This window comes from Pseudonaja textilis, unplaced genomic scaffold (genome assembly GCF_049901715.1).
Source record: "Pseudonaja textilis isolate UNSWEBS1 unplaced genomic scaffold, rPseTex1.2 PTEXSCF88, whole genome shotgun sequence".
Lineage (NCBI taxonomy): Eukaryota > Metazoa > Chordata > Lepidosauria > Squamata > Elapidae > Pseudonaja > Pseudonaja textilis.
Genome location: NW_028262976.1, coordinates 31,799 through 50,173, shown reverse-complemented (window position 1 = coordinate 50,173; position 18,375 = coordinate 31,799). Strand labels below are relative to the sequence as shown.

The 18,375-nt window shown below is 47.8% G+C and overlaps 1 protein-coding gene across 5 annotated transcripts; it reads right to left on the bottom strand.

Annotated features, from left to right (window-relative positions):
* Positions 1 to 54: 54 nt before the first annotated feature.
* LOC148123594 (vomeronasal type-2 receptor 26-like) lies at positions 55 to 18,375 on the bottom strand. 5 transcript variants are annotated; one of them, XM_087919260.1, is made up of 5 exons: positions 17,977 to 18,277; positions 17,315 to 17,603; positions 15,564 to 16,358; positions 12,388 to 12,600; positions 215 to 438 (listed from the first exon to the last, which is right to left on the bottom strand). In XM_087919260.1, the coding sequence occupies exons 1-5, from the start codon at positions 18,243 to 18,245 to the stop codon at positions 304 to 306; spliced, it is 1,701 nt and encodes a 566-aa protein (XP_087775386.1). In that variant the 5' UTR covers positions 18,246 to 18,277; the 3' UTR covers positions 215 to 303. The 5 variants fall into 5 exon arrangements, with proteins under 5 accessions (XP_087775391.1, XP_087775386.1, XP_087775387.1 ...); XM_087919261.1 differs by having other exon boundaries at positions 18,025 to 18,277; XM_087919263.1 differs by lacking the exon at positions 17,977 to 18,277 and adding an exon at positions 17,901 to 17,958 and having other exon boundaries at positions 218 to 438.

Here is an 18,375-nt window from a genome sequence, read left to right as displayed (position 1 = left end):
TCCTCACATTTTAAGGAACTCAGGTGTTCCTAGAGAAGTAAATGTAGAAGGAAGGACACATCCAAGCTAAAAAGAAGAAATATTTTCTCTGGCAGTAGTAAAGCTTGCCCAATCTGCCACTGCCACCTCTCTCTATCCAGCCCTTCCTTCACAGTCTTTTTGCTCTTCTGTTTAGATAAGAAATGAGGCATTTCGGGAATAAACCAGATATCAATTATGCTTCAAAGTCTTTTTTAATTCACACTTTCATGACAATTCTCTGGATGGATCCAGTTCCACCAGGCCTCCCATTTTCCTTTGGTGTCACCCACCTTTCTGAGTGGAGAAGGTCCCCTCTGGACAAGGAACACAGTCATAACAGCAAACTGGCTCTCCTTCTTGAGCCCTCTTGACAAATCCAGGATGACAACTTTCCACACATTCAGATTGAGGAAAGGACTGAGCAGAAAAAAAACAAGATTGCCAAAGGAAATGTGTTAGGACTCTCCATCCATGGAAAATGGAGGTAAAAATGGATATTAGACAAGATATTGGATATTAGCCTTTGGTCTTCACTTCAGTAAAGACAAAATCTCTCACTATTTCCAAATGGTTGGAGATATAACTCCTGAAAGATTCTTCCTTTAGTTCCTCTCTTTTGCTTTTGGCATCTCACATTGCCAAAATAAAGAAAGAACTTCATTAAATAGAAAAGCCTGGAGAGATGGAACCAGGGGTGAGATTCTACTGGTTCTGTCCAGTTCTATAGAACTGCTTGTTATACTTCTGCGCCAGTTCAGGGAACCAGCAACTTACACCACTGGCTGACCATGCCCATGTCTGCCCGCCCCTCCCCTCTGTGCCCAATCAGTCCTTATCACGCATGCATGGCATCGCCTGCAGCCTGCTTTTGCCCACTCACCAGGCCAGCCATTGCTGCATGCCTTCCGCTGTGGCCCTACCTGATCTCCCTGGTTGAGGGAGGCTCTGCAAGCTCCAGGGCCCAGTTGCCTATCTGCCACTGCCGGTCACTTTTAACCCCCCCACCCCACTTGCCTTTTGCTGCCACCACCCGCCGCCCTCACCCCCAGCAGGGAAGGCCCAGTATCTGCGGTGAATCCAGGCGGGGGGTGAGATGCAGACTGGTGGGGACCTGAGATACATTTTGCTGTACTGGAAGACATGTGGAGAGGCTCATGTTCTCCTACTGCTGGGAGAGCAAGAGAGTCTTTCCCGGCACAGCTCAGGGTGGCAGAGAGAAACAGGATTCAAGTGGGCTGCTTCTCTGCTGCCCAGAGCCACCTGTTTCCCCATTGGAGAGGAAGTTGCAAACTTTTTCGCTGTGCTGGGAAAAACTCTCTTGCTTTCCCAGCAGCAGGAGAACATGAGCCTCTCCACATGGGATTAGCTGGGATTCACGCAGCTGCTGGACCGTTGCCAGCGGTGAGGCAGAGGTGTGGGGGAGGGAGATCAGGGAGCATGGCCCATTTGCCTACCATCCCTTTCCTCTCCCACACACAGCCCCTTTGTTGGACCCAGAATAATCACCCCTGGATGGTCCTGCCAGGCCCACTCTGTTGCACCCATCTAGGCAACAGGCGTTGTCATTTTAAAGTTGAGGGAGAATTTGGGGAAGGAGTTGGGGGGTCCTGCAGTGGCTGGTACAGGAGTGCCATTGAGAAGCAGGGAAGTGGCCTTCTAGTGGTCCAAGCTGGTGTTCAGGCTGAAGGCGGGCCACAGGAAGTCAGACCACTGAGGGAAAGGGGGATTGCCAGGGAGAGCCGCCCTCTCCTAGAAGAATTGGGACCATTGGGGTAGTCCTAGGAATCGGGTGAGTCAGTCCACAGCTCCTTGCCTTCTTAGCTCAGGGAATGACCGCTTTCTGCAGGAGGGGGACTGCGGAGGGGTCAAGTCTACCTGAGTGACTCCTTCGGTGTCTTCGCCGGATTATTTGGACACATACAAGCGAGTGCAGTTAAAGGCACTGCTGTCGCATGTCAGCCCAGGCCTCAATCCGTGTCTTCGTAAAGCCAACACCAAAAAAGTGGGCGATCAGGTGAATCTATGGTGCAATGCTCACTCGGATCTCGGCCGCTCCAGGCTGTCCGACCTCAAAGCTTTTGGGAGCCACCATTCCCAGGCTTCTCCTCACCTGTGCTTGGTCACCCCCTCTTCACCTTGCTGAAGTGGCTGGCCCTGCCCCTCACCCTCCCCTCCCTCACCTGCCCTGAGAAGGTAAAGGTGACTGTGGGGTAGCGAAGCAGCTGGGTCCCTAGCTTCCCTCTCTCTCTCTCCCACTCTGTGTGTGTGTGTCTCCCTGAAAGCTGCGGCTGGGCCAAGGAAGCAAGGTCTCCTTGGCGCTTTTCGTTATTTTTTTCATTTCTTGTTTTTGGAATCCAGACTGGCTGAACAACGATCGCTAGACCGTGGTGGAAGCGTCCCTTCGGGCAACACTTCCCCTCCTTTTCGTCCTCCTCCTCTTGCAACCAGTGGTTTTGGTAGGGGCGGGAGGGTGCATGTGCACGGGGAGATGCTCCTCAAGCAAATGCCAAAGCACAGCAAAACCGAGTACGGGGTGGGTGGCTGCTCACTTAAGGAACGAGTGTCTCCCCACACAACTGCACCCTCCTGATCCATCCACAGCTGCCGTGTGTAAGAGGAGGAGGAAGAGGAGGAGGAAGAGGAGGAGGAAGAGGAGGAGGAGGACGGTCGCCTGATTGGACGCTTCCACCACGGTCTGGCAATCATTGTTCAGCCAATCTTGATTTGAAAAAGAAGAAATGAATGAAGTAGCAAAGAGCACCAAGGAGAGCTTGCTGGCTTGGCCCAGCCACAGCTTTGAGGGAGACACACACACACACACACACACATTCACATTCACATTCACAGACACACACACACACACACACACAGAGTGGGGGAGAGAGAGGGGAAGTTAGGGACCCAGCCACTTCACTATCCCCCATGATCACCCTTACCTTCTCTCACTGCTCCATTTTGTGAACCATCTATTGTTCTGTATTTGTATTTGCATTCTTGTAACCCTGTGTTCTGATTAGCTAAAATGCACAGCATTTGGATTGGTCGAGTGTGCAGCACTGATTGGCCGTTACAAAGCAACCGCGATTGGCCGAGCCGATCGCGGGTGATTCGAACGGCTGTCATTGGCTGCAGCACCTTGTGCAAGTTCAATATAAGCCGCCGCCCCTCCAAGCCGGTGATCAGATCTAACTTGAAATAAAAAGAGCTTTTAAAAAGTCACTGCCTCGCTTCTCTTCTTGGGACCGATCGACCGACTTAACACTGGCGACGAAGGTGGGATTGTGAAGCAAAGACCCACCTCGCACGTGGCACCACGGAAAAGCAACTGGCAACATGGCCAGCAGCACTGCGCCACCTGCACCTTTCAACCAAGCTGCCGAGGACTGGGAATCTTATATCGATAGATTCCTCATGTTGTTAGAAAGCAGCAACCTGAAGGACACAAATGGGTAGAGAAAAAGGGCCGTGTTCCTGACCCACTGCGGGCCCGCAGTGTTCAAGATGGCGAAGGCCCTCACCAAACCCCTCGATGTAAAGGTGATGGACTGGGCTGACCTCGAGCCATTGCTGCGAAGCCACTAGGCACCTGTGGTACTGACCGTCATCCGCCGGCACGACTTCTACCGGCGGGATCAGAAGGAGGGTGAGAGCATCAGCGACTTTGTGGCTGATCTACGGGACCTTGGGGGCCTGTGCAGGTTCACTGACATGGACGAAGCACTGCGAGGCCGTGTCATCCTTGGACTCAAAGACCCCGTCCTGCAAAGCCAGCTAATGGTGAGGGGCGACATATCCCTTACCGATGCTCTCGCCGAGGTAACCGCAGCGGAGGCAACCAGGAAGTCGGCGGCCTGCATGCGAAAAATGAGCACTGTGGACCAGCCCGCACCAACCGAGGCAACCCCAACCCCGACGAGAAGCAGGCCGAGACCAACTGCCGAGCAACCACCTCCACACATCATGGCGATCTCGACTCCCTCACCAACACCGAAGACGAAGAGGAAGACATCCACCGGCTCCAGACGGAACGAGACCGGCGCGAGCGGCGAGGTTGTAAGTCGGGGTTCCAGTGCGCCGGGTGCGGGGGTGACCATCCATGGTCAGAATGCCGGTTCTTTGATGCAATCTGCCGGTACTGCGACAAGCAGGGCCACATCGCCAAGGTGTGCCAGTTCAAACAGAACCACAGCCCTCAGCGTCGAGGCAGCAGCCTCTGGAGACGAGACAGCACCCCCCCCGAGGCACAGAGACCGACACACCAAGAGCTGATGGAGCCAGGAGGGAAGAAACAGGCATTTCAATGAGGCTCAGCAACGAGAAGAAACCCACCAAACGGTTGTTATTGGCCTCCCCCCCCCCCCCCCCCCCCCCCCCCCCCCCCCCCCCCCCCCCCCCCCCCCCCCCCCCCCCCCCCCCCCCCCCCCCCCCCATTCACCCACCACGGGGATGGCCCTTTCCGCTGCATGAGGCTCCAGTTTGGAGTCAGCGTAGCCCTGGGGGTCTTCCAAAGTTTAATGGAGAGGCTACTCCAAGGCATCAAGGGGGTAGTTGCCCTACTTTGATGACGTGCTGGTGTCAGCGGCCAACCAAAAACAATTGGAGAGCCGTCTGAGGGAGGTGCTTCAAAGATTCAAAGACTCGGGGTTAAAAGTCAAGAAAGAGAAATGCCAGCTGCGCACTGAAAGAGTCGAATTTCTAGGGTACCTCCTAGACCAGCATGGGATCCACCCAACAGAAAAAAAAATCAGGGCCATCAAGGAAGCCCCTAGACCAAGGAGTAAAACTGAACTGCAGGCGTTTCTGGTACTGATTAATTTCTATAATGTTTTCCTGCCCCAAAAGGCGACCACGGCGGAACCATTGCATAGGCTGCTGGACAAGACAGCCACCTGGAACTAGGGAAGGTGAGAGGAAAACGCATTCAACTGAATGAAAGACCTACTCACATCGGACGCTGTCCTCATCTAATACAGTGAGACACTACTTCTAGCACTAACATGCAACGCATCACCCTTCGGCATCGGGGCCATCCTCAGCCACACTCTCTCTGATGGAAAGGAAGCATCCATCGCCTTCTTTTCAAGGACCCTCTCAAAACCAGAAAGGAATTACAGCCAGCTCGACAAGGAGGCCCTGGCAATTGTCACTGCCCTAAAGAAGTTCCACAAGTACCTTTAAGGCAGAACCTTCACCATCATCACCGACCACAAACCATTGCTCGGGATCCTGGCGGGGGACAGGGCCACCCCGAACATTCTATCTCCAAGAATAACAAGGTGGTCCAAATTCCTTGCCGCCTACAATTACCGGATAATCCATCGCCCTGGTAAGTCAATCTCACATACAGATGCCTTGAGCCGCACTCCGTTGCCCAACCTGGACGCCGACCCAGCGCCCGCCATGTCCACCCTGAGCATAGAGACCTTACCCAATCTCCCCCTAACTGCGTCAGACATTGCCCAGGAAACCAATAAAGACAAACGTCTGGTGTGGGTTTTAAAGTGGGTGGAGAAAGTGTGGCCAGAAAAAGATGACGATGAACAGTTCAGGACTTTCCGGAGCCGACAAACAGAACTCTTTACACAAAAAGGTTGCATACTGTGGGGAGACAGGGTCGTTATCCCAGAAAAATTACAGAAAAGGGTTTTGGACATGCTTCACGAAGGGCACCCGGGCATCATCAGAACAAAAGCCCTGGCCAGAAGTCACGCTTGGTGGCCAGGGATGGACAAGGAGATTGAAGCCTGGGTGGCATCATGCAAGCAATGCCAAGAATCCAGGCCGAGCCCACCCACCACCCCAATCCTGGAAGGGGAAACCCCCAGAGGGCCATGGTCCAGGATTCACATAGACTTCGCTGGACCCACAAAGGGACACACACTCCTGGTGATGGTAGACGCTTACTCCAACTGGTTGGAGGTAAGCAACATGAGGACGAACACCACAGAAGCCTTCAACAAAGAACTCAACAAACTATTCTCAACCCGCGGCCTCCCAGATGTAATTGTATCTGACAACGGGCCCCAGTTTACTGTGCTACCGTTCGAAAGATTCCTAGCGGAACGGGGGATACAGCACACGCTGACAGCACCAGCACATCTGGCGGCGAATGGGAGGGCGGAACAAATGGTCCAATTTACAAAACAGACAATTCAAAAAATTGAAACCGGGGATATACAGGACAGAATCAACAGGATGCTATTCATACAACACATAACCCTGAACACAACAATGAACAAGAACCCGGCAGAACTGTTAATGGGGAGAAAATTAAGATCCCCACTAGACTGGCTGCACCCCACATACAACCCGGAACCCCCCGGCTCCTCCAGCAAGCACCAAATGTTCATACCAGGAGATGCAGTATATGCAAAGAACTTCACGGGGGACCCACTCTGGGTACCGGCAACAATAACCCAAGTAACAGGTCCCCGCTCATACCGGTTACAAATGAACAACAGGCGAGCATGGAAACGGCACATCGATCAACAAAGATCAAGAACTACCACGGGAAATACAACCGACATGCAAATAAACAGAAATAAAGAACCAGGAGGAGAGGGGGAGCACCAAAACACCAGCCAAAGGGGAGGGAAAACCCTGAAAAACAAAACAGACAACCCCAACAAAAAAGAAACCAAGAATACTTACCAGCCGAAGCACCGGGAGAGGACCCGCTCGAAGCCTCGCCTGGAAGAAGCAGCCAAGCCAGCTCAACCAGCCCAGGAAGCCCAGGTGGGAGCAGTGAAACCAGCAGCTCGACCAGCCCGGGTAGACCAGGAGGGAGCCATGGCGAAAGGCCTGATTCACCCTTCCAGGTGGTTCCATCGATGAGGCAGAGAGCAACACAGACCGCGACCGAACCAGCCGGAGACCAAGAGACAACTAACCTGCGCAGGACCAGTAGACAAGTACGGAGCCCCACCTACTTACGGGACTACGTCACATAGGACCGAACCAAGAGGGGAGGGGTGTTCTGTATTTGTATTTGCATTCTTGTAACCCTGTGTTCTGATTGGCTAAAATGCACAGCACTCGGATTGGTCGAGTGTACAGCACTGATTGGCCATTACAAAGCAACTACAATTGGCCGAGCCGATCGCGGGTGATTCGAACGGCTGTCATTGGCTGCAGCACCCTGTGCAAGTTCAATATAAACCGCTGCCACTCCAAGCCGGCGATCAAATCTAACTTGAAATAAAAAGAGCTTTTAAAAAGTCACTGCCTCATGTCTCTTCTTGGTACTGATCGACCGACTTAACATCTCTCATTTCGTATCTCCTTCAAACTGGTGAGAAACCCACAAGGGCTGGGGAATTTGTCACTAAGAGCTTCAGGTTGCTTTGCTCCTTGTGCCCAAACTAGCAAAGAAAAAAGGGAATTCTGTTGACCAGGGCCTGAATTCAGATGAATTTGAATCATGATTGGGTGGAGGTCCTTTTGGTCCCATTGGGAGAGAAGCTTCATCCTGCTTGGGGAAAAGTGTCGGAACGGTGAACCGGTGCCATGGTTGGGGCTCTTCTCTGATGCCCCCGGGGTGATTGAGTCCTCAGCTTCGTTGCTACTGCTATGGCTCCCCAGGCTCGCTGAACCTGCTTGGCTGCTGCTCCTTGATGAAGTGTTCGTCTGCCCAGGTTCAACTAAAGCTGGTGAGTATTGCAAGCTATGGTGTGGTGATCTCGGTGTTAGTTCTGAATACACAGGTGTTGGTTCTATTTCTGGGCTCATGGCTTCCCCTCCCCCCCTGGTGTCAAGGCTGGGGTCAGGGATGGAAGTTGTGGGCAGTCAAGAGCGTAGCTGGTCAATATGGCGTTTCCATGCTCTGCCATCAGTGGTCAGTAGACGGTAGGACCGGGGACCCGTGACTTGAGTTATTTGAGCAGGAATCCAGAGGGCATCCCCAGAAAATTTTTTTGCAAATACAAGGTCTCCTACCTTAAAGGCGCGATGCTTGCTGCTGGAACCCAGGGGCTTTTCCGGGGTGTAGGCAGGGTGCAAACGGTCTAGAGGCGATCTGAGTTTCCTGGCCATCAGGAGTTCAGCTGGGCTCTTGTTAGTCGTGCTGTTAGGTGTAATGTGTTGAAGAAGCAGCATTCTAGTGACTTTATCGTGGATATTACCTTGTTCCATTTTCTGTAGGGTTTTCTTTGTGAACTGAACCATTCGTTCAGCCCTACCATTCGCCGCTGGATGGCCTGGCGATGTGAGTGCATGTCGGATGCCCCGTTCAGCTAGGTATTGTTCAAAGGCTAAGGCAGTAAATTGAGGCCCATTGTCAGAAACTAGGACATCAGGTAGGCCGTGTGTGGCAAAGAGTCTGTTCAATTTCTTGATGACTGCCTCTGTAGTGGTTGTTTTCATTTTATTGACCTCAAGCCAATTAGAATACGCATCTACAGTTATTAGGAAAGTGTGGCCTCTAGTAGGTCCCGTTAAGTCAATATGAATGTGTGACCATGGACCCCCGGGTGTTTCCTATTCTGCTGGTGGAGCTTTTGGTGGGGCTGAGTGGTTTTCCTGGCATCTGTTACAAGAGGCGACCCAGGATTCAATTTGTTTGTCCATACCTGGCCACCAGGCGTAACTTCTTGCCAGCGCTTTCATACACACGATGCCCGGGTGTCCATCATGTAGCATTTGTAGGAGTTTTTTTTGTAGTTTAGTTGGTATGACGACTTGGTTTCCCCATAAAACACACCCTCTTTGTGAGAAAAGTTCTGTCTGTCTGTTTTTGAATGGCTTAAAGGTTTCCTTGGGTTCGTATTCTGGCCATCCCCTCTCCACCCAGCCAAGAACTTGTGCCAAACAAGAGTCTCTTTTAGTTTCAAAGGCGATGTCCTGGGCCGTTAGTGGAGGCGAGGGAATTGTCTCAATCTGTAGTACTGGGAGCGTGGGAGCTGGGTCTTCCTGTGGCTTGGGTAGTGGCGAGCGGCTCAAGGCATCAGCGTGAGGAATAGATTTCCCCGGGTGATATTCTAGTTGATAGTCGTAGGCAGCTAGGAATTCCGACCATCACGCCATTCTGGTGGATTTGTCGCCCACCAGAATGTCAAGTAATGGCTTATGATCCGTGATAATAGAAAATGGTCTCCCATATACATATTCATGAAACCTTTTAATCGCAGAGACAATAGCAAGGGTTTCCTTATCTAGGTGACTATAGTTTCTTTCTGTTTTTGACAGAGTTCTTGAAAAAAATGCAATTGGTGCCTCTGAGCCATTTGGTAGGACGTGGCTCAGGATGGCCCCCACCCCAAATGGTGAGGCATCACAAGTAACAGTTAAGGGGAGTGAATTAGCACTGCATCAGAGGTAAGGAGGTCTTTTACTTGCTGGAAGGCATGTTCCTCCCGACGTCCCCAAATCCAGGAGGCCCTTTTATCGAGTAGTCTATGAAAGGGCTCAGCAACAGTTGCCTTCTGGGGTAGGAAAATGTTATAAAAGTTAATAAGTCCCAGGAAGGCTTGGAGGTCAGTTTTGTTTTTAGGTCTTGGGGCATTTTTTATAGCTGCAATTTCTTTTCTGTAGGGTGGATTCCTTGTTTGTCAAGAAGGTAGCCAAGAAACTCCACCCTTTCTGTGCATAGCTGGCACTTTTCCTTCTTAACCTTGAGGCCAGCATCTTTGAACCTTTGTAGGACTGTTCTGAGGCATTTCTCTAATTGGCTTTTTGTTGGGGCTGCTATTAGTATGTCATCAAAATAGGGCACGACCCCTTTTATACCTTGTAATAGTCTCTCCATCAGGCTTTGAAAGATGCCTGGGGCTACACTTACTCCAAACTGGAGCCTATTGCATTTGAATGCACCACAATGTGTGACTATAGTTTGGACTTCTGCAGTTTCAGAATCAACTGGCAGCTGTTGATACGCTTGGGCCAGATCTAATTTTGTGAATATTCTGCCACCCCCAAGTGAATGCAGGAGATGCTGAATGACTGGTACCGGATAGGCAGTCTGCTGCAGCGCATGATTGAGGGTGGCCTTGTAGTCACCACAGATTCTCAAGGACCCATCAGGCTTTATGGGGGTGACAATTGGTGTCTCCCATTGGGCGTGGTCAATGGGCTCTAACATGCCTTGTGCAATTAATTTGTCCAGTTGCTCATCAATTTTGGGTTTGAGAGCAAAGGGAACTCGGCGTGGCTTTAGGCGAATGGGCGCAATGTCAGGGCGAAGATTAAACAAAATAGGGGACGCCTTGTACTTGCCTAAGTTTTTGTTGAACACTTCTCGGAAATCGTGGACAAGGTCTGCCTCCCAGTCATAGTCTTCAGTATGATGGATGCCAACCATTCCAATTCCTAATGGTGCGAACCACTGAAGGCCCAATAGACTTGGCCGGTCTCTGTCTACAATGGTGAGTGGTAGAATTGCATTATGTCCCTTGAAAGAGACCTGGAAATGGCGGGTACCTGCGACTGGAATCCGGTTGCCTTGATAATCTTTCAGTATGAGTCTCTGACTGCTGAGGTCTTGGCATCGGATGTTGGGAATCAGTTGCTTGAGCGTTTTCCAGGATAGTGAGGACCCAGAGTCAACTTCCATGATGCAAGGTTTATTTTCGATGGTGACCTTTACATGGATTCTTTTAGCATCTAGTGATGAAGCGTGGCTGATGGTGATGGTTTGATGAGCCTCTTCTCGTCGGGACGTGCCATTAAACCTTTGGGGTCTGCTGTACTGGTTCCACTGGTTGCTAGGGTGGTCCCTCTGTGTGGTGGAGTTGCCATCATTCCTTTTCGGGCTGCTCCCTCTCCGTCTGGGGCTGAAATTTATTTTGTTTCTGCATACTTTTGCAATATGCCCTTGTTTTTCGCAAAAACGACACATGGCGTCTAAGAATCTGCATTCGGATCGAGGATGGTTTCCACCGCATCCGGTGCATTGGTAGTTGGGTTTATGACCCCGCTGGTCCCGTTGCTCACGTTCTGACCGGAGTCTGTGGACGACTTCCTCCTCGCTCTCTGTCGACATCTTCATGATGGGTGGTCAATGTGTACTTGTCTGAAGGTTTCCCAGCATCGTTGGTGGGTTGGCGGTTGGTTCCACTGGTTCGGCGCATTCGTGCTGCTGATTTATGAGTGGCTTCAGCTGCGGTGGCATCTGCTAAGGAATCTGCAAGCGAGATGTCTCCCTTGGCCATGATCTTGCTCTGGACAGTTGGATCTCTAAGGCCAAGGATGATTCGGTCTCTCATGGCTTCTTCGAGATTGGCGAAGCCACATAAACCACCCAGGTTCCTCAGGTCTGCCACGAAATCCCCAACGCTCTCACCTTCAAGCTGGTACCTCTGATAGAACTCGTGTCTGTGAATGAAAGTTGGTACTGCTGGGGTGTAATGGTTGCGCAGGATGGGAGCAAGGGTGTCCCAATCCATCGTTTTAACTTCAGCTGGTTTCACTAATGCTTTAGCCATCTTAAAAATGGCTGGTCCATTATGGGTTAGAAAAACGGCCTGTTTCTTGCTGGGCGTGGCATCTTTTAGGTTGTTGGACTCTAGGAACATTTGAAACCTGTCCATATATGAGTCCCAGTCCTCGCTAGCTGGATTGAATGGGACGGGTGGTATAGCGCTGCTGGCATGTCGCCGTCGTTGCGCTCTGTCAGTCATGTGCTCCTTCAGCTAGTTCAAAATCAGTAGACTTCGTTGCCTCCGCATCCCATCCTCGTCGCCAGTGTTAGATTTGGGAGGATGGTTCAAGAACAGAGGCAAGACTCAGATAACAACAACAGGTCTTTATTAGTGACTTCAGATCTGAGCTAAGAAGCCCAGCCGCAGCAGCCCCTTATATAGGGCTGGCTGCGGCTAGGCAGCCAATGAAAGCGATTAGAGTTTGCCGCTCTTGGCAGGGCCAATTGCGGCAGCCCATTTACTAGCCAATCGGATCAGACTGCGGTGACCAATCACGATCTGCTATTTGCGGGCCAATCAGAGTTGCAGGCTTTCAAGCCTGCTAGTCCGGAACAAAGCTTCTTTCCCCCAATGGGACCAAAAGGATCTCCGTCCAATCATGATTCAATCCCATCCGATACAGTCCAAGCCTGGATTCAGGGCCCGGTCAGCAGAATTGCCGCCTTCGTTGCTCTTCTGGGCACAAGGAGCAAACAACCAGAAGCTACTAGGGAGACATTCCCCAGCCCTTGTCGGATTCTCACCCCTTTGATGGAGACCCTTAATTGTACGTGGTCCACAAAATGGAACAATATCGAAGCCTCCCAAGCAGCCTAAGGGAAAAATCCGGTTTCTCCTGCCCAGATTCAATTCTCAGTGAAGGTCAACCACCTTTGGGGAATAGCATCAGCCCTCTTGAAATGGGACCTCAGGCTTTGGAAAACAGAGGAAAGACAGCAAAACTTTCTCCTACCTTGTTGAGCACCTTTAGCCGTGAAAGAGCATCTTGTCTGATAGAAAGTCTCTGTCTTACAAAATACGCCAGCATTTCACTCCTGGGATCATCCCTGGGAAGAACCAAGAAGCCCAAAATGAACAAATCTGCTGCTACTTTTCCATTTGGGTCAATGTAGAGTTTAAAGTCTGAAATATTGACAAACTCATTCTTCTCCAGGAAAGGATGGAACTAGAATGGGAACATGCAGCAATTTTAAAAGCACAAAACTTTGTTTCTTATCCCAGACGCTTTTTCACATTTGAAACTTTCTTCCGTAGTTGTCTAATTTACACACATGCTTCATTAGGAAAATAGGTATTACCCCTATCTTACAAGTGAAGGAAAAAAAAAAAGTAAAGATTATTTGAGTACCATTTTTAAATCTGTTTTTATACATTTAATTATCATACCATCCACCCCTCACTTAACTGGGTTTCTGATCACATCACAAAATTGTTTATTACTCTTTCCTGAGATTGAGTTATATCAGCAGTATTTCCATAATGTATTTGGGAAATGAAATAATATGTGAGGATGACCTGCATAGAGCACATAAGTTATGTCCCCCCTTTCCCACAATCCATTTAGAAAGGGCCTTGATAGGAGGGAATGACTTTTGGGGGGGTGGAGGAGAGATTCTGGCTGGGGAAGAACCAGAGAAGAGGAGGACACCTCCACACAAAAAATTGTCGATCATATTTTGACAATATAGATTTTGACGAAATATAGTTGAACAACATAAAAAAGGAGATTTATGAACTCCCTGAAAGCAACAGGTTGCTTATCAGAAACACGGATTTCTGAAGAAGAAAATTGTCAGGGTCATCCTCTCCCGGGAAGCCCAGACAGGAAACCTGAGCTAGGCCCACTTCGCTGTAATGCTGCACTGACAGGATTTGGGGAGTCAGAAAGTACAAATCTCCCACCAACCCTTTTTTTTAATGCAGCTGTAGGTGTCCTCCTCTTCTCTGGTTCTTCCCCAGCCAGAATCTCTCCTCCACCCCTCCAAAAGTCATTCCCTCCTATCAAGGCCCTTTCTAAATGGATTGTGGGAAAGGGGGGATATAACTTATGTGCTCGATGCAGGTCATCCACACATATTATTTCATTTCCTAAATACATTATGGAAATACTGCTGATATAACTCAATCTCAGGAAAGAGTAATAAACAATTTTGTGATGTGATCAGAAACCCAGTTAAGAGAGGGGTGGATGGTATGATAATTAAATGTATAAAAACAGATTTAAAAATGGTACTCAAATAATCTTTACTTTTTTTAATCTTTGTCATGAAAGTGGGAAGTTAAAACATTTTGTCGTTAAGTCATCAATTTTTCTATGTTGTCAATATAATAGTGTTGATAAATTGCTATTATACAAGATTTATAACAATTCTCAGGCAAATATACTTTTATGTTATTTAAACATTACCAACTTTCCAGAAAAATATTTATGATTTCTCCTAGAAACAATTGTATGACTAAAAAGCAGTAGAAAAATATCTGGGTTTTAGGATTTGATAAATTATAGTATCTCATATAAGAACATTAATGATTCACTTGATGAAGGATTGTGCGAAGCTTGATAAGTATATAAGGGAGCCAGTTTGCTCTACTGATTAAGCCTCCGAAGTAGAAACCAAGAGGCTGTGAGTTCAAGACCCGCCTTGGTCATGAAGCAGGCTGGGGGATTTGGGGCCAGTCTCTCAGCCCAACTCAATTCAAAGGGTTGTTGTGGGGAAAATGAACACACAACTACTCATTGGTACTCAGCCCCCGTGGCTTCTGCAGGGAAGGGCTTTTAAGGATGGGGGATAAGTTAGTGCACTTAGTGAACTCAAACAAGGTCTCAAAGATCTGGAAATCCAACAAGATGGGGCTGCTCTTCCCAAGAATATTTATTTGAGCAGCCTTTAGAGCAACGAGATATTTATATCAAATAACCCTGCAAAAAGTCCAAAGGGAATTAACGAGAGCCGTTTCAGGGGGCTGATACAAAGAAAGAACGCCTGAGCTGAGATTGGGCCCCTGTGGACAAGGGGTCACTCAAACTGCAGCTCGCAGCCTCCTATGCTGCATCTCCTATCAGGACTCAGGGATTCACTTTGTGACGCCTCTCCTAATAAAATATCCGGGAAATTCGGAACTTTTTTATGTGCAACTGCAGTTCTCAGATCAATAGGAGGAAGTTTCTCTGAATGGGGCCAAATTCTGTTCTGATGTAAAATGGATAGGTTGAAGGAGGAAGCTGTGTTGGAGACATTTGCCATCTTGAGTTATTTGTACATGAATATATGTTTATGAAAACAATCTCAAAATCGTACTTGACTGCAACCTGAAACGGAGTCTTGAGAGAAGACGAGGAGGAGATTATGAGAGCAGCTTCTCCAACTTACAAAATCTCTCAATTGGACAAGGGAGGATTCAACACTCTTCCAATGACTGAAAGAGGTGTTGGGAGTTAAAACCCTCCCCTCTCCTAGGAAAATGAAATATTTTAGGATAGACTAAAAAGGGAGAATATATTTCCCCTAAAAAGAAAAGTAGAAACTCAGAGAGGCTGAAACTCAGCCCCCTCCCACCTTTGCTAATGGACCATTACTCTGGCCTAGGCCACTCTATTTTACATAACAAAGATCTACTCCAAGTAAAGCTATATAGGAATTGCCCAAAGCCCTTTCATTACATCACCATCCAGCCAGGCTCAACCAAGCCTGGGACTCAGGACAGCCTACAGAGTTGGCCCTGCATGGCCCCATGGGAGCCTGACAACCAATCAGAATACAAGCTCAAATTCAAATCCCAACAGAGGGCATCAAACAGTTGCACTCTCAGCATCTCAGCCCTTCTTTCCTCAACCAAGGCATGTGCTCCTGTCCACCATTAAACCATCTTCCAAGCAGTCACCATGTTTCCAGCGTCTTTCTTCCCTACTTGGACCTGAACCCAGAAGGAGATTTCTTCCAACAGAGGCTAGACAGAAACTTCAGATCTGCTCCCTGTTATTCCGGAGCGTCAGACAGGAGCAATTAGATGGTGCAAATCTCTTGACCTTTTACAGCACAAAAAGGTTGAGATGTTCCCCTCCTTCTCCTTTCGGTTCCTTCTCCAAAGGATCTCAGATGAATGGATCCCTATTGGGACCCCCCATACCTGCCATGGCTGCAGCCTCGGAGCCCCCAACCTCTTTTCTCCCTCCTTCCTCCCCCTCCTCGATCTGGAGGAATAAGCGGCATTCATGGCCTGGGCCAAAGTCTGAATGATACTGTAGCGATGATGGACATTTATGATCCGTTTCCTGTTCCTTTTCTCTTGGGTCTCCAGTGGGGCTTTCTGGGTACATCTTCTGCGGCCTTTGACAGAAAAGACATGCTTGGAAAGGGAACAGCGGAAATAATGATCTTGAAACTGATCTTCCACAAAGAAATAAGGTTCAAAGGCAGCATCCCTTGGCCTTTTTTTATTCAGATAACCAAAATTCCAAATACTATGGATGTGTTTGAGAAGTCTGTGCTTCTTTATTGCATACCCTACAAAATTTGTGAGGATCCAGACTTTCCCTTCAATGGGTCCTGGCAAATGCATAAGTGCTTCATGGAAAGGAAGAATTCTCTCCCAGATAAATATAAATTCCATAAAGTGAACAAAGACATTGATTTGTCTCCACTTAGAAAGGGCCTCCCTGAGGGGTGCTACATGTCCTGTTGTTGTGAATCGTTGTGATATAACCACACAAATTCCATTCCTGACAAGCATCGGAGGGAAAGTCCTCATGAAATTCTCTCCATTTTCTGTGTCTGAAGCAAAGAGACCAATCAGGGTCCATCTGAAATGGAGGAGCAGCTGGACAATTGCTGGGTATTGGAATCCTTCTTTGGGGAGCAATGGGTGGAAAAAGGGGAATCTCCTTTTATCACTCAGAGCCTCTGAAGGAATTAGAGCAGTGATCTGAAAAAGTAATGAAGAATGCTGTGTTACAATGTGGTCCAGATAAACTCCAAAATATTACTTATTGACAAACCCAATTTTGTTCTGATGAATATATAAGAATAGTTTCTTCCTTAGTCATGGTTTAAAATATTTAAGACATAATATTAACGAGATTGTATATAAAAATGGAACGCAAAAACATATTAAACAAAAAAACAATAAAAATGCAATGTAAATTTCTGTGTCACCCGTACAATTCCAACAATTAGATTCAAATTAGCAGATGTTAGATAAAATGTCTGGGTCTAAGATATAGGGCTGAATTATATGCTATTTTTGAGTACTAAAACCTCTTTCTCAGCTTCTATATCCCAATTCTTTGTGAAGCAATTTTTCAGCTTCTTCTCTTGAAGTACAAGAGACTAAGAGACCACAACTGCTAACAGTTGTACCATCCAATAAGTGTTTAATTGAAATTTTGTCTGTTTTGGGACTATGTCTGTTTCATCACTTTAATTTTAACCCAAATAATTACATACCCTGAATTTATACAAAGCAGAAATTATCTCTGAGGGCAGGAGCTGAACTCCTTTTATCCACCCCAAAGATCCTCTTCAGATCCTGTGATCTCAATAATTTTTTATACATAGACAGGACTCTTGCCAACTTGATTCCAATTGGATAAGGCAGATATTATAGATATGTGAAAATGAACATGCTAATGGAGGACCTCAAAACCTGGATAGTTTTTCAACAGTAGAATATTCAGTAGAATATCCTCTACAGGGACCTGACGGCTCTTCAGGTCTTTAATGGTCAACTTGGAGATGAACATAATAGACTAAAACATAGTTTAATGTTCTGTCCTAATGTTCTAATGTTCTGAAAAGCTGCTCTTGAATTCTATGAAGATATTGGATCTGTTGTTCATCACCACCACCCTGCTCACCTTAGATAGAGAAAAACACACAAACCTGTGGGACTTTGTAGGTGCCTACAAACGTTGACATCTGGATGGAGATGTCCCTGGCAGCTGCATCAATCAGAGCCAAGAGGTTCTCCTTCCTCCCACAGCCGTAGTTGGGGACATTGGCTTCTCCAGTGGAAAGCATGTCCAGCAAGGCATCTGAAGTGCGGAAGGTGCTTCCAGAGTTTTCATGGTTGTAGTAACCAAGTGTGAGATTGTGCAGGAGCTGGGAATTCTTGCTGACCATTTGAATACCAAAAATTGAAATTAGGGTATTTGTTAGAGCAGAAGTCTCCCTATTGTAAAAAAAATTAGGGTATTTGTTAGAGCAGAAGTCTCCCTATTGTAAAAACAATATTCATGTTATTATATTCAATAGCAACAACAAATGTTTTTAAAATATATAATTCTTCACAAACCTACTAAGCCTTAGGCCAACATTGATCCAAATCGAATGATCAATTATGCAAATGAGAGAGGCAACTACAATTGTTTCAGTCACTACTTAAACAAAGGTCATTATTCAAGTGATGAACTCAGGAATGAACTGAGAAAGGAAAATCATCTGGATTTCATTCAGGTGCATGACTTACGAAGGAGAAGGTATAGAAGGAGGGCTGTTGAAAGGCCACATTATAGATGAAACCAATATTTCAGTTGTGACCACACCAATGAGATGGTCTCCTGGTCTGTAAAAGCTCCATGGATTGTAGCCACCCTGGTGCTCCAAACTCAATGGGCATTTCCTTCTCAGCTTCCCACAGACTGATGGGGAAACCAGCAGCAGCAGAAGCAGAAGCAGGAGGTCCATCATTCGTGGCATGAATCAATCCGCTTCCTGTTTCTAAGACAAACAACAGGAACAGCTGGAGAAATGCAAAGACTCTGAGAAGCGCCAGTGGCTTTCCTGATTTAAGCAGAGAATCACTCAGTTTCATCTGCAAAGGAGAGAAAGGTGCAATCAAGAGCAGAGCCTGTACCTGTCCCAAAACTTGGTCCCAGAGAGCTTCACCCGAGGAATTTATCCTTTTCTGATACAAGATCCTTTGCATGTGGCTTCAGTCTAAT